The sequence below is a fragment of the Pan troglodytes genome, chromosome 1 (assembly GCF_028858775.2).
Source record: "Pan troglodytes isolate AG18354 chromosome 1, NHGRI_mPanTro3-v2.0_pri, whole genome shotgun sequence".
Lineage (NCBI taxonomy): Eukaryota > Metazoa > Chordata > Mammalia > Primates > Hominidae > Pan > Pan troglodytes.
The window spans coordinates 2,178,214-2,193,644 of record NC_072398.2 but is presented as its reverse complement, the minus strand read 5'-3'; the positions used below and the strand labels follow the sequence as shown (position 1 = coordinate 2,193,644).

General features: G+C 45.1%; 1 protein-coding gene across 9 annotated transcripts in view; it reads right to left on the bottom strand.

The window, feature by feature from the left end:
* AHCTF1 (AT-hook containing transcription factor 1) overlaps nucleotides 1–10,102 on the bottom strand; it is a 93,926-nt gene extending 83,824 nt beyond the window's left edge. For 2 of the 9 annotated variants that reach the window (XR_010156407.1, XM_024353019.3), the window contains exon 1: nucleotides 9,217–9,531. Coding sequence is in view for 5 of the 9 variants with exons in the window: in XM_024353019.3 (XP_024208787.1) it covers nucleotides 9,217–9,314 (98 nt within the window). In the remaining 4 variants the exon portion in view is untranslated. Of the gene's footprint in view, nucleotides 1–9,216; nucleotides 9,532–9,659 lie in introns of those variants that run through there. The other 7 variants (XM_024353008.2, XM_024353010.2, XM_024353009.3 and 4 more) reach the window with 6 other exon arrangements.
* Nucleotides 10,103–15,431: the final 5,329 nt, after the last annotated feature.

Below are 15,431 nucleotides of genomic sequence, written 5' to 3'. Positions count from 1 at the left end.
TACTGGTACATACACAGAAAAAAATCTAAACACTGACTACACAACAATAATAATGGCTGTGTGGAGTTTAAATAAACCATACAGAGTCTTCTTACTGCCTGAGAGAATAAAGATACATTGGTATATTTTAGACTTTGTTACATATCCATGTTGAAAACATATACAGGGCTGGGCACAGTGGCTCACGCCTGTAATCCCAGCACTTTGGGAGGCCTAGGCAGGTGGATCACCTGAGGTCAGGAATTCAAGATCAGCCCAACCAGTATGGTGAAACCCCATCTCTACTAAAAATACAAAAATCAGTCGGGCATGGCAGTATGTGCCTGTAGTCCCAGCTACTCAGGAGGCTGAGAAAGGAGAATTGCTTGAACCCAGGAGGCGGAGGTTGCAGTAAGCAGAGATTGCACCACTGCACTCCAGCGCGGGTGACAGAGCAAGACTCTGTCTCAAATAAAAGGGAAAAGACATGTGCAAGAAGGCACACTGTATATCAACAGTATTCTGTTGCGGTTTTTTGTTTTTTTTTTTGACAGGGTCTCACTCTGTCACCCAGGCTGGAGTGCAGTGGCATTATCAGAGCTCAATGCAGCCTCAATCTCCTGGGTTCTAGCAATCTCTCGTCTCGTGCCACCATGCCTGGCTAATTTTTTTTTTTTAGTAGAAATGAGGTCTCACTATGTTGCCCATGATGGTCTTGAACTCCTGGGTTCCAGCAATCCTCCTGCCTCGGCCTCCCAAAGTGCTGGGATTACAGGTGTAAGACACCTATCAATAGTATCAATAGGCTGGGCGCAGTGGCTCATGCCTGTAATCGCAGCACTTTGGGAGGCCAAGGAGGGCGGATCACAAGGTCAGGAGATCGAGACCATCCTGGACAACACGGTGAAATCCTGTCTCTACTAAAAATACAAAAAAAATAGCCGGGCATGGTGGCAGGCGCCTGTAGTCCCAGCTACTCAGGAGGCTGAGGCAGGAGAATGGCATGAACCCAGGAGGTGGAGTTTGCAGTGAGCCGAGATTGCACCACTGCACTCTAGCCTGGGCGACAGAGCGAGACTCTGTCTCAAAAAAAAAAAAAAAAAAGTATCAATAGTATTCTTAATAGCCTATCAATAGTATTCTTAATAGCCAAATATTAAATACAACCAAAGGAGAATGAAGAAGAAGTTATTTAATCAAATAGTACCCAAAAAAAAAAAAAAAAAAAAAGATAGGCTGGGCACGGTGGCCCATGCCTGTAATCCCAGCACTTTGGGAGGCCGAGGTGGGCAGATCACCTGAGGTCAGGAGTTTGAGACCAGCCTGACTAACATGATGAAACCCCATCTTTACTAAAAATACAAAAATTAGCTGGGCATGGTGACATGCGTCTGTAATCCCAGCTACTCAGGAGGCTGAGGCATGAGAACTGCTTGAACCTAGGAGTCAAGGGTTGCAGTGGGCCAAAATTGTGCCACTGCACTCCAGCCTAGGTGACAGCAAGACTCTGTCCCAAAAATAAATAAATAAATACATAAAATAATTATAATAACTGAAACAATGTGATATAGGCTAGTAATGGACAAACAGGTCAACAAAACAGATAAAATAATCTAGACACAGAATCACTAAGTTCAGCAGATGGTAAAAAGCTATTTGGATATTTCAATTCAGAGCGGACATGTGGACTCTTCAATCAACATTTCTGGTATAATGTGCTACTCATCTGCAGCAAAGACATTACACACGGCTAGAGTGAAGTGGTGGAAGTGACACATTGCTTTACATTCCTCCCCTAGTATCTAGCAAATGAAGTGTGTGCGTGTGTGCGTGTGTGTGTGTGTGTGCGCGCGCGTAGCACACAGGAGCAGGTACAGAAGAAAGAAGGTGAGTTCACAAAATCCAGAGAATTCTAACATCCTTCAGTGTGTGTGGGGTGAAGTGAAATGAAGGGGGAAATAGATAACCCCAGGAAAACTCCAGGTCTGGAAGTCCCTAACTACATACTATGCCACAGGACCTGAGCAGAGGGCCATGTTTCAGGGAACTGTGCTGCTGTTTTGGGAGAAAGGTGAAGGCCCAAAGGCGTAGAATATAAATCTGGCAAAAGAGAGATCCGAGGTACAAGTCACTACCGTTTCTCAGCACTCCCCCTCCTATCTATTGAGTACAGAAAGGACTACACTCAGTTCCAACACCCAGCCCAAGCCATTCTCATAGAAGAGAATCAATACTATCAAACTGAAACCTGTGGTAAAATAACAGGATAACAGCCACTTCTAACAGATGTGTTTAACTTTAAAAAATTTATAAAGAAATATTTACATTAAAAGAACTATTATAAATTTAACAATTCCTTTCCTTTCAGTTTTCTTATGAAATTAACTATTTCTAAAAATTAGCATTTCATACAATAGTCTCTATGAATTCTTCCATCTGTTTATCTTTAAACAGAGATGTCTGAAATATTCACAAAACATTAGTGCCGTTTATTTTTGTGTGATGCAAATTTGTGATTTGCTCATTTCAGTATGGCTTGGATTTCTTATAAAATCAATAATTAAAGAATTTTAAAACATATATATATAAAATAAAAATGCAACTTTAAAAATACAGTACATATTTATGTAGCCTTAGGATGGGAACAAGGCAAAAATCAACCTAACGTTCTTTCTTGTCATTCTTATTCTCTCCACATCTTAGTTCCCTCCCCCAAAAAATTTATGTGAAAAAAACATTTCAAAGATTCACTCAAAAAATTAAAATATATGAGTTATCATTTTCTGTTCAGGCTATAAATGCTATCTCCTAGACAAAAACTTGATAAGACTGCCTCAAAAACTTAATCACATATGTCACCATTAAGTCACAAAACCTAAAAAGTTATGTTTGAGATTTCCAAGTCATCAAAAGTAGAAGTTTGCTTTTTATTATCCAAAACAGATCCAAAAGTCTAACCTAATATAAAGGGTGTGTGCATCAATAGGAAGCTATGACCATTAGCCTCCAATACAAAACCCTCATGAGGGTCCTATACTCAAGCCTTAGTTGCTCTTATATACACAAATTGACCCTATTCATCTCCTAAGTAGCTTAGTACCAAAAAAATTTTTAGAGAAACAGATGGAAAAGGCCAGAATCACATTGTTACTATGTTGTTTTCCCCTCTGACAGCCTTTTATATAGCTTGATAAAACTAGTTTAATGATGAACTGAAGTTAACACATTTTTCCTACTAAACTTAAAACCAAAGTAAGTCAACCAGAACCAAAACCTTCAGAATTCCATGCAGTAGCTTTTTACAAAGTGTATTCAGAAGAGTGCTAATGGATAATGAGCAAAAAAGTTCCATGATCCCTATACTTCAATCAAAATCATCTCAATACAATTTTGGAAAGATTTTCACAAAATCCAAAGTCCAAAGGATAACACACAATAAGCATTTTTTGGAAAATGAAATATAGTAAATGTTCTATTTCTTAGGCTGGGTGAGTTTTGTTATGTTGTTTGAATGCAAAACAAAGATGATATAGAAGTACTAGCTCTAAGAGAATAAAGCCACAGTATTTAAACTGTGGCCAGACATGATGGCTTATGCCTGTACACCCAGCACTCTGGGAAGCTCAGGCGGAAGGATCTCTTAAAACCAGGAGTTGTAGGTTGCGGTAAGCTATGATCAGGGCACTGCACTCCAGCCTGGGCAAGATCCTGTTTCTAAAAATATAAAAAATAAACCTAATGTGGTTTGTATAACTGTCCCCTCCCAATCTCATACTGAAATGTGATCCCCAGTGTTGGAGGTGGGGCCTGGTAGGAGGTGTCTGGGTCATGGGAGAGGACCCCTCATGAATGGGTTGGTGTCCTCTCCACAGTAATGAATTCACATGAGATCTGGCTGTTTAAAGCCAGGCATGGTGGCTCCCAGCACTTTGGGAGGCTGAGGCAGGCAGACTGACTGAGCCCAGGAATTCGACACTAGCCTGGGCCACATGGCGAAATCTCATCTCTACAAAAAATAATTAGCCAGGTGTGGTGGCGCATGCCTGTAGTCCCAGCTACTGGGATTGCTTGAGCCTGGGAGGTCAAGGTTGCAGTGAGCCATAACTGCACCAATGAATTCTAGCCTAGGCGACAGTGAGACCCTGTCTTTAAAAAAAAAAAAAAAAAAAAAGAGGCCTGGTACCTCCTCACTCCCCACTCTCATCATGTGAGTATCCTGCTCTCCCTTTGCCTTCTGACATGATTGGAAGCTTCCTGAGACCCTCACCAGAAGGTAGGCAGCTGCTGGTGTCATGCCTGCACAGCCTGCAGAACCATGAGGCAAAATAAACCTCTTTTCTTCATAAATTATCCAGTTTCACATATTCCTTTATAGCAACACAGGCTAACGTATTTCTAATTCAAACTTTGAATCCAGGTTCTAGCACTTAATAATACATGTAACATTGTGCTTTACTATATTCTGTCTTCCTCCCTTTCATATCCAAGCTTCTAGAAAAGAGGAGTACTTATTTCTCCAGACTTCATCATGGTGCCCAGCACAAAGGAGTTCAAAAAAATGTTTAATAAAGTTTTTCAAATTTAACAGCCTTTGAATCTATAGGGCAAAATTGGTTTTAAGACTTTTCCAATTTAAGCACACTACAGAGAACATCGAAACACTCTATTATTAGAAATAGGGGCCAGACGCGGTGGCTCACACCTGTCATCCCAGCACTTCAGAAAGCTGAGGTGGGTGGATCACCTGAGGTCAGGAGTTCAAGACCAGCCTCACTAACAGGGTGAAATCCCGTCTCTACTAAATACAGAAAACTAACCAGGTGTGGTGGCGCATGCCTAAAATCCCAGCTACTTTGGGAGGCTGAGGCAGGAGAATCACTTGAACCCGGGAGGCGGAGATTGCAGTCAGCCGAGGCTGCACCATTGCACTCCAGCCTGGGCAACAAGAGCGAAACCCCGTTTCAAAACAAACAAGTCTCAAAACAAACAAAAGTGTATGGCCGGGCCGCGGTGGCACACGCCTGTAATCCCAGCACTTTGGGAGGCTGAGGCGGGCGGATCACGAGGTCAGGAGATCAAGACCATCCTGGCTAACAAGGTGAAATCCCGTCTCTACTAAAAATACAGAAACAAAATTAGCAGGAAGTGGTGACGGGAACCTGTAGTCCCAGGTACTCGGGAGGCTGAGGAGGGAGAATGGCGTGAACCCGGAAGGCGGAGCTTGCAGTGAGCCGAGATCGTGCCACTGCACTCCAGCCTGGGTGACAGAGCGAGACTCTGTCTCAAAAAAAAAAAAAAAGAAAAGAAATAGGCCAGGCACTGTGGCTCACACCTGTCATCTCAGCACTTTGGGAGGCCAAGGCGGGAGAATGGCTGAGGTCAGGAGTTCGTTAGAGACCAGTCTGGCCAACATGGTGAAACCCCGTCTCTACTAAAAATAAGAAATTTAGCAGCCAGCCATGGTTGCATACGCTTGTAATCCCGACTACTTGGGAAGCTGAGGCATGGGAATCGCTTGAACCCAGGAGGTGGAGGTAGCTGTGAGCTGAGATGGTGCCACTACACTCCAGCCTCAGCAACACAGCCTGTCTCAAAAAGAAAAACTATATTATTAGAAAGAATATCTCATATAAAGGTATATGAAAACACAAACACACATGAAACATCTACGTTCAGTACTGTACAAAATTAAATAGAATCCCAGCCTTTTATGACATGCCAGCACTGGCAACCTATAAAAAGTAATGTACTAAGTTTCAATTCCTTTCCAAAGGCTAGATAGGCAGAGCAGGAACGTTCTACCGGCTTTGAATGAAGATACTGTTCATGGCCGGGCGCGGTAGCTCAAGCCTGTAATCCCAGTACTCTGGGAGGCCGAGGCTGGCGGATCACAAGGTCAAGAGACCCAGACCATCCTGGCCAATATGGTGAAACCCCGTCTTTACTAAAAATACAAAAATTAGCTGGGCGCGGTAGCGCGCTGTAGTCCCAGCTACTTGGGAGGCTGAGGCAGGAGAATCGCTTGAACCTGGGAGGCAGAGGTTGCAATAAGCCAAGATCGCGCCACTGCACTCCAGCCTGGCGACAGAGCAAGACTCCGCCACCAAAAAATTAATTAATTAATTAATTTAATTAAATACTGTTCGGCCGGGTGCGGTGGCTCACACCTGTAATCCCAAGGCAGGTGGATCACGAGGTCAGGAGATCGAGACCATCCTGGCTAACACGGTGAAACTCCCTCTACTAAAAATACAAAAAAAATTAGCCGGGCATGGTGGTGGGCACCTGTAGTCCCAGCTACTGGGGAGGCTGAGGCAGGAGAATGGCATGAACCCGGGAGGCGGACCTGGCAGTGAGCCGACATCGCGCCACTGCACTGTAGCCTGGGCGACAGAGCGAGACTCCGTCTCAAAAAAAAAAAAAAAAAAAATTACTTCTGCTTGCCTGTCTTCTCCACTACACTATGAATTCCTAAAAGGCAAAAATCACCAAATCTTATTCCTGGGCATCCGACAAGGTCACAGCGCCTTTGGACTAACAGGTCCTAAATGTAATAAATTAGGATAACAGGATACTGTATAGCAGGATATTATTAGGATACTAGCAGAGACAAGAAACAGGCATGTTAAACAATAAAATCAATTTTTTAAAACTCAAGATTGGGCCCAATTATTTTTAAGTATACACTGGTTCAGTATTAAGCAAAACAAAATTCTTAAAATTACTAGGCCAGATACTAAAAACAGAATACTATAAATCAGTTTTCTGTGTGAAATACACAAATTCCTGCAGTAACTGAATTCCACCACAGAAAATGGAACTCTAATCTAGTTCAACAATTATATTGCAACATGTACCAAGCAAACATTTCTATAAACCACTTTGTATGCAATGGTACTTTTTTTCTTTTTGACTAATAAAAAGACGAATTGTCATTTAAATGTAAACTACCAGTGGACCCAGAAACTTCAAGCCTTTCAGAAATTTCTTTCCAACTTAATTCAAACATTTTAAAATCACAAACTACTTTTAAAACACCGTGTTAGTAAAGGAATGCAAGGTCAAGAAGATAACCTTCTTCCTGACTTTAAGGAGTTTACAATCTAGAAAAGGAGATACATAGTCAATTATCAGAGTATCAGACACAAAGAATAAATGCTACTACAATAGAGGTACATATGCTGTGAGATCCCAGTAAAAAAGTGGGATAAGGGGAAATAAAAGAGTACAGTGGGCTGGGTGCAGTGGTTCACGCCTGTAATCCCAGCACTTTGGTTGGCCGAGGTGGGCAGATCGTCTGAGCTCAGGAGTTCGAGATCACCCTGGGCAACATGGTGAAACCCCGTCTCTACTAAAATACAAAAAATTAGCCGAGTGTGGCGGCGCGTTCCTGTAGTCCCAGCTACTCGGGAGGCTGAGGCACAAGAATCGCTTGAGCCCTGGAGGCGAAGGTTGCAGTGAGCCAAGATCACGCCATTGCACTCTAGCTTGGGCTACAAAGTGAGACTCCGTCTCAAAAAAATAAAAATAAAAATAAAAATAATACAGTGAAAACATTGGATTTAGAAGGAGGACCTGAAATTTGAGAATTTAAAAAAGGAAAGATGGCACTCCAGGATGAAGGACATGAGCAAAGACACATCAGAGTGTAAACATCTCTTCCACAGAATGAGTCCAGGATGATGACGATTCTGGAATAGCAAAAGCATAAAATTTGTTAACATATGAGGATAGATAGTAGCATATACTTATTGTAGAGACCCTTGAGCTAACCGAGGGAAGTTACACTTCATTCTGGGAAGAAAGAAAAGTCCCTGAAAATATTAAAGGTAGGCGTGAAAGACACAACGTTTTGCTTCCTCTTAAAATATATCTGTACCAGCCGGGCGCGGTGGCTCACGCCTGTAATCCCAGCACTCTGGGAGGCCAAGGCGGGCGGATCACGAGGTCAGAAGTTCAAGACCAGCCTGGCCAATATGGTGAAACCCCGTCTCTACTAAAAATACAAAAATTAGCCGGGTGTGGTGGCGTGCGCCTGTAATCCCAGCTACTCAGGAGGCTGAGGCAGGAGAATCGCTTGAACCTGGGAGACGGAGGTTGCAGTGAGCCAAGATTGTGCCATTGCACTCCAGCCTGGGCAACAGAGCAAGACCCCGTCTCAAAAAAAAAAAAAAAAGTATCTGTACCTATGAAAAAGGAGAAGCATAAAAAGAAAAAAAAAGTCTCAAAACTGATGTATAACGATCTTTTTTATTTTATTTTAGCAACAGGGTCTCGCTCTGTCACACAGGCTGGAGTGCAGCGGCGCGATCCTAGCTCACTGCAACCCTCGAACTCTCAGTTTGAGGCTGAAGCTCAAACGTTCCCCCCGCCTCAGCCTCCCAAGTGGGCGCGCGACTAGAGGCGCCACCAATTCCCGGTTGACACGATGTTTTACAATTTTTTTTAAGATAATTATTGTTGTTTGCAAACTCGTGACAGCTTGGTAGTATGTTACTGAAGGATCAGGATCCAAAAATCACAGTACAGAGACAACGTAGACTTCCCATAGCGCTTGGCACACTTAAGACATCCCTTCAAGTATTAACCTTAACTGGGCTTGTCATCCCAGGTCAAATCCTCCGAAATAAGTAAACCACTCTAATTTCTTCTCTCCTAAGAGACTCTATCAGTGAAAGCTCACAAAAAAACAGTTTAAAAAAAAAAGGGGGGTCTCGCCATGTTGCTCAGGCTGGTCTCAAACTCCTGGGCTCAAGCGATCCTCCCGCCTCAGCCTCTCAAAGTGCTGGGATTACAGACAGGAGCCACTGCGCCCAGCCAAAGACAGTTCTTAAAATCTACAGGTTCTTTAGGATATTCTGAGAATAAATATCGTTTAGGATTTCCCCAAAGGATTTACGTTTTGTTCTATGAAGAACCCAGTTCTTCCAAAAATTTCTACAACTGACGATTTGGAAATAAAAGTAACGCTCATCTCATAAAACTTTGCACACAGATAGTATGAACCTCGTAAGCTTTGAGAACAAAATTTCCCCATCTCTCAAAACAAAACACCCAAACCAAAACAGTCAACCAGTGGCAAAAGAAACCGTCCTCAGTTTCCCAGGTGGGAAAAAGGAAGGCAAAGCACCCCAAGATGTGCTTTTATTTTAAATCTCCTTGATCTGACCAATTGGGTGAGCTGGAACCTCACGGCTGAGCCCCGAGTCCAACTTCTTCCCCGCCAGGACTACTCACTGTGGCCAGGCCCAAGCGCATGTGGAACACACGCCAACACAGGACAGGCTCAGCACGCCGGCCACTTCCCTCGGGGAAAGGCCCGCCAACGAGTCCATCGCGTGGGAGAACAGTGGGAAAGGGTCGCGGCCCCGGTCGTCCGTAAAGGGACCCGACTGCCGGCGCAGGACGCGAACCACCAGCGCCGCTCCGCCGCCATGTGCCACCGCTCCTCCGGTCCGAGATTATGTAACGAAGCCCGGCGCCCGCGAGCCTGCCGTACCCGCCACCGCCAGCGCTCGCCCCCTGGAGCCCCATCCGTTGGCCCCGCGCACGCCCGGCCTAGGCCCGGCGCTCGCGGGGCAGAAGCCCCGCCGCCGCCGCCGCCGCCGCCGCCGCGGGTCCAGGCCGCGCGACCCGCCCTCCGCCGCGCGGGCCCAACCCCCTCCCTCCCTTCCCCCTACCTGAACAGGGCGGGTGAGCGCCGCGGGCCGAGTCCACCGGGTCGCCAGGCCAGGCGCGAGCTCCTCCCGTGCGGGTCCGTCACAGCATCTCCCGGGAGACGTGGCCGCCACGGGCCGGGCTCACACCCCTCCGCCCGGCTGAAGCCGCTCCTCTGCGCTCCGGCCGCCGCCTGCGACCTCCCTGGCCCTCAGAGCCACACGCCCCCGAGAGTGCCTTCGCGGGCTGTAGGCCTGCAGGCCGCTCAGCGGCTAAAACGCAGTCGCTGCTCCCGCCGCGCTTCTGGGTCCTTCCCCTTGCAACGCTGCCTGCTCGCCTCGGACAGCGCCGGCCCCGCTCTGCGCATTACCCTGCACCGACAAAACCGAGTTCCACACGCCCCGGAAGGGAGGGAGCAGAGGAAAGGGCGGAGAGGGAGGGGAGAACCGGCGGGAGATCGCGGCTGCAGGGACCAGAGTTCTCGCGATGGTTCCGCGCTGTAGCGCCGGCTCCGCGGGAATTTTGAAACTCTCGGTGAAAGAAGGAGGTGGGAGGGAAAGGGAGGAAAGAGAAGCAGGGCCTGGAAGGGCGGATCATTTACAAAAAATCGGGTCTCTCCGCCTCCGAGGAGCTGGTGGGGAGAAAGACTACGAGTCCCACAGTGCCTTGCGCGTGAAGCCGCCCTGGCGGCCCCGGCGGCGCGCCCCGTGCGCAGTTGGGAGTGGTAGTCTTCGCTGGGGGTCGCGCCGGGCTCTGCCAGCCGCCTGCTGCGATTGCAGGCGGACTCTCTTGTCACGTAATCGTGTGGCCCTGCCAGCTGGGGGCCGAGTGATAATCTTTCTCCCATAATTGGCAGCTTGCATTCTGTATTTTCTGTTCTGTGCTCCCACTTTTCTTTTTTTTTCTTTTTTTTGGAGACGGAGTCTTGCTCTGTTGCCCAGGCTGGAGTGCAGTGGCACGATCTTGGCTCACTACAACCTGTGCTCCCGCTTTTCATGCCAAAGGTGGGCTTCCAGACTTCTGGGGAAACGCTTTTTCCACCGTGCTGTTTTTTCTAGCATCCTCCTGTGCTTTCATGGCCAAAAATGCTCGCGCAGCCTAGCCTAATCTTTTTAGTCAAAATTTTACCCCAAATCACTGTTATCTTTTTGGTCACCGCGGGTTTTCATTGTGGAATTTCTTATTTCTTGTTAGTATCTTCCTTTAAAGCAAATCCCAGCGCCAAACATGTTTCAAACAGATAGGGAACGTATCCTTAATACTAAGTAGTAAGTAAAAGGATTATAACATGAGGTAGAGTAGGGATTTTAAGAAGATGCTCTTTTATCAGGAAAGTTTCTACTTTTCTGTTACCTTTCATATGTGCTTTTTAATTTTTTTTATTTTTGAGACAGTGTCTCGCTCTGTCGCCCAGGCTGGAGTGCAGTGGTGTAATCAAGGCTCACAGCAGCCTCGAACTCGTGGGCTCAAATGATCCTCCTACCTCAGCCCTCCAAGTAGCTGGGACTATGGGCATGGACCACCATGCGCCACTACGTCCCATTAATTTTTTTATTTTATTTTATTTATTTATTTATTTATTTATTTGAGACGGAGTCTCGCTCTGTCACCAGGCTGGAGTGCAGTGGCACAATCTCGGCTCACTGCAACCTCTGCCTCCCAGGTTCAAGAGGTTCTCCTGTCTCAGCCTCCAGAGTAGCTAGGACTACAGGTGTGCGCCACCATGCCCAGCTGATTTTTGTATTTTTAGTAGAGACAGGGTTTCACCATGTTGGCCAGGATGGTCTTGAACTCTTGACCTCGTGATCCACCTGCCTCAGCCTCCCAAAGTGCTGGGATTATAGGCGTGAGCCACCGCGCCCGGCCTTATTTTTTATTTTTTGTAGAGACTGTCTCACTGTGTTACCCAAGCTGGTCTCTACTCCTGGGCTCAAGAGATCCTCCTGCCTCAGCCTCTCAACGTGCTGGGATTACAGACATGAGCCACCATGCCCAGCGTATTTTTATTTTTGTAGAGACTGTGTCTTGCTGTGTTGCTCAGACTGGAGTGCATGGCTATTCGCAGGCACTATGGCCTCATCAGTGCCACTGCTGCCTCCAACTTCTAGGCTCAAGCTATCCTCCCACCTCAGCTTCCCGAGCAGCTGGGACTACAGGCATGGATATCATGCCTGGCCCATATTCTTTCAGAGATAATGCTGCCTTTTGGAAATGTAATTTTCTTTTTTCTGTAATTTTTGTTTCTTTAGTAACAGCAACCTCCATACATATCATGTTTGTTTGCACAAGGTATTGGACCAAGTTGTGATAGAAACAGTTAAAAAGAGTACTGCTTTTGCAGTAGGAGGTTTGGGGTTCGTTGTCTTAATTATTTTAAAGAGATCTCTTCAAACAGAAACCACCCTCTGTTGGATGTGCTGATTTATGTCACATGCTCCATATTCTACACTTTCTTTGGCACTGTTTTATGCCCAGTTCATGAGTACTGTACCTCTCGATAGTCAGAAGACATGAATTATCAACTCAGGTGTGCTGCTAGTGAGCTGTGTGACATTAGGAAAATCAAGTGACCTCTCTGGGCTTCAGTTATCAGATGTGTAGAGCAAGGGATTGACTGATTCATTAGACAGATATTTATTAACTTTGCTCTAAGAGCCCTTCCAGTTGTGAAATTCAAAAATCTATTTTAATTGCACATATTATCCAGATTGACTGTCTACATAGTCTTTCAGATTTTAATCCTTTCCATCATTATCAACAGAATGATTTCTGTATCATTGTCTATATTTTTACTATTTACTTATTTTGAGACAGGGTCTTGCTCTGTTACCCAGGCTGGAGTGCAGTGGCACAATCTCGGGTCACTGTAGCCTTGACCTCCTGGGCTCAAGCAGTCCTACCTCAGCCTCCCAAATAGCTGGGACTACAGGTGCATACCACCACTCCTAGCTAATTTTTGCATTTTTTGTAGAGACAGGGTTTCATCATGTTACCCAGGCTGGTCTCAAACTCATGGGCTCAAGTGATCTGCTGGACTCAGCCTTCCAAAGTGCTGGAATTACAGACGTGAGCCACTGGCCTGGCCTGTGTAATTGTCCATAATCTAGACCAACTCTACCTGTCGTATTTTATTTCCCTATATAGTTCCTGAGAGCTTTGTTTTGTTTTGTTTTGTTTTTTAACTCTCCAAACCTGTTTTCTCTTTCAGTGTCTCCCAGCCTCTTCTCTCCCTGAGTAAATCTTAACATCCCTCAGGGGCCAGCTCAAGCCTCTTTCCTCTTCCCAATCTTTTCTTCAGCTTCAGCCCACGTGAATCACTAAAAACTTGAGCGAAATATGCTGTCTGAATTGTTTCATGTCTGTTTCCCTTTTTGCCTCTGACTCTCTCCATCCACCCACCATCTCCATCTCCCAGCTGCACTGGGAGCACAGACTGTATCTTTTTAAAATGCTTCCCCCATAACTGCTAGTTTTTTATTTTAGTTGCTTTGCAAACTGAATTTCCAATTTAAAGCTCTCATTCAATCCTTTTTCTTCTTTCTTTCAGTCATTTAACTAAGAAAATACCAGATTATTTTAATTGGTTTCAAGAGATGTTAATAAGTGTTAAATGAAGAAAAATCTAGATTTGGTAATCAAATGAGTTTGGGGGAAAAGCTGATTAAATAAAAATAAAAATGTATTTTCTGTAAGACTTCACTGGCTTTAATATGCTTGGCATTCCCCAGAGTTGCTTGACCATGGCATCCATTTGCACTTGTGTAACATCTTGCCTTATTAGTGCTTCACAGAATAGACTCTGGTAAACACGGCTTCAAAGCTTTCTCTCACTGGAAGAAGCATGGTGTGGTGAAAATAATGAAATCATTTGGAGCCAGACAAACTTGGGTTTTAACGCGTTTCACTACTTTCTAGCAACATGACTTTTATTAAATTACTTCACTCTCTGAGCCTATTTTCTCAGCCAAGAAGAAAAGATAATGTCACTTTCTTTGCAGAACTGTTGTAAAGATGAAAGGGAAGTACATGCCTTCCTTAGAACCTCATTCCGTTTTCACCTATATGGTCCTAAGTTATGTTGGTAAAAGGCCTAGAAATGGATAATAACTGGTACAAATCCTCACGCTTCCATCTGGAATATTTGATTCAAGAGACAATATTTTTAAAATATTTATTTATTGATTGATTTTTGAGACGGAGTCTCACGCTATCACCCAGGCTGGAGTGCAGTGCAGTGGCATGATCTCAGCTCGCTGCAGCCTCCGACTCCCGGGTTCAAGCGATTCTCCTGCTTTAGCCTCCCATTGGGATTACAGGCCTGTGCCACCACTCCTGGCTAATTTTTGTATTTCTAGTAGAGATGGGGTTTCACCATGTTGCCCAGGCTGGTCTTGAACTACCGACCTCAAGTGATCCACCTGCCTTGGGCTCCCAAAGTGCTGGGATTACAGCATGAGCCACTGCACCCGGCCAAGAGGCAATATTTTAATACCATTCCAGCATCCTGGGAGTGACTAGTGGCCATCTGATTTCAGGGAATTCAGGACTTCATTGAAGCGTTCTGAGTTAGATCTCCAATTGTTCTGCAAAGTAACAGGGAAAGCCTTATTACTTTAACAACAACAAAAATGGAGCTTATCTGTCTCGAACAGAGAAAATTGTCTTTGTCCTGACAGGTACATGTTCATCATTTTCGTGCAGATGATTGGTTATAGCAAGCAGTGCCCACCCTTGATTTCTCCAATTGACAATAAACTAGGTGAATGAACAATGATATTTTTCCTGTTCCCCACTCTATGTCCAGTGATGGCACAATGGCCAGAGCGTAAATACTAAAATCATTGTCTAGTGACTGAGCAAATAATAATTCATCATTCAAAGCAAAATATGCAAAAAAAAAAAAAAACAAAGCAAAATATGCCATATTAGATTATAAGGAACCTTAGAGATATTCTAGGCCAAACACCTTATTTTATAGGTGGTGAAATGAATTGTCAAATGATTTGCTACAAATTTTTTGGGATGGATTTTTTGTTTTGTTTAAAAAATAGGCCAGGTGCAGTGGCTCACAGCTGTAATCCCAGCACTTTGGGAGGATGAGGCAGGCAGATCACCTGAGCCCAGGAGTTCCAGACCAGCCTGGGCAACATGGCAAAAACCCATCTGTACAAAAAATACAAAACTTAGCCGGGCATGGTGGTACATGCCTGTAGTCCCAGCCACTTGGGAGGCTGAGGTGGAAGGATCACTTGAGCCTGGAAGGTCAAGATTGCAGGAGCGGTGGTCGTGCCACTGCACTCCAGCCTGGGTGACAGAGCAAGAGACCCTGTCTCAAAACAAAACAACAACAACAAAAAAAAAATTGTAGGGGCAACAAAACTTTACCTTTACCCTCTTAGGCTCTCTGGCTGGGTTTGAGAATTAAATTGACACAAGTGAGAATAACAGGAGAAAGGGCTGGGCAAGGTGGCTCACACCTGCCATCCCAATACTTTGGGTGGCTGAGGCAGGAGGATTGCTTGAGCCTGAGCCTGGGAGTTTGAGGTTGCAGTGAGCTATGATCGGACCACTGCACTCCAGCTTGGGCAACAGAGCGAGATCCTATCTCTAAAAACAAGAGAAAAGTACACAGATTTTTACATGTACATGGGAGCCCCCATAGGAAAATGAAGACCCAAAGACATGACAAAACCTAAATGCTTCTATAGTAGGTTGAACTAAGAGTGACGGTTGTGGAAATGTGTTGGGATGCTAAAGATACAAGTTAATTTAACAATTAACTTTTTTTCAGATTT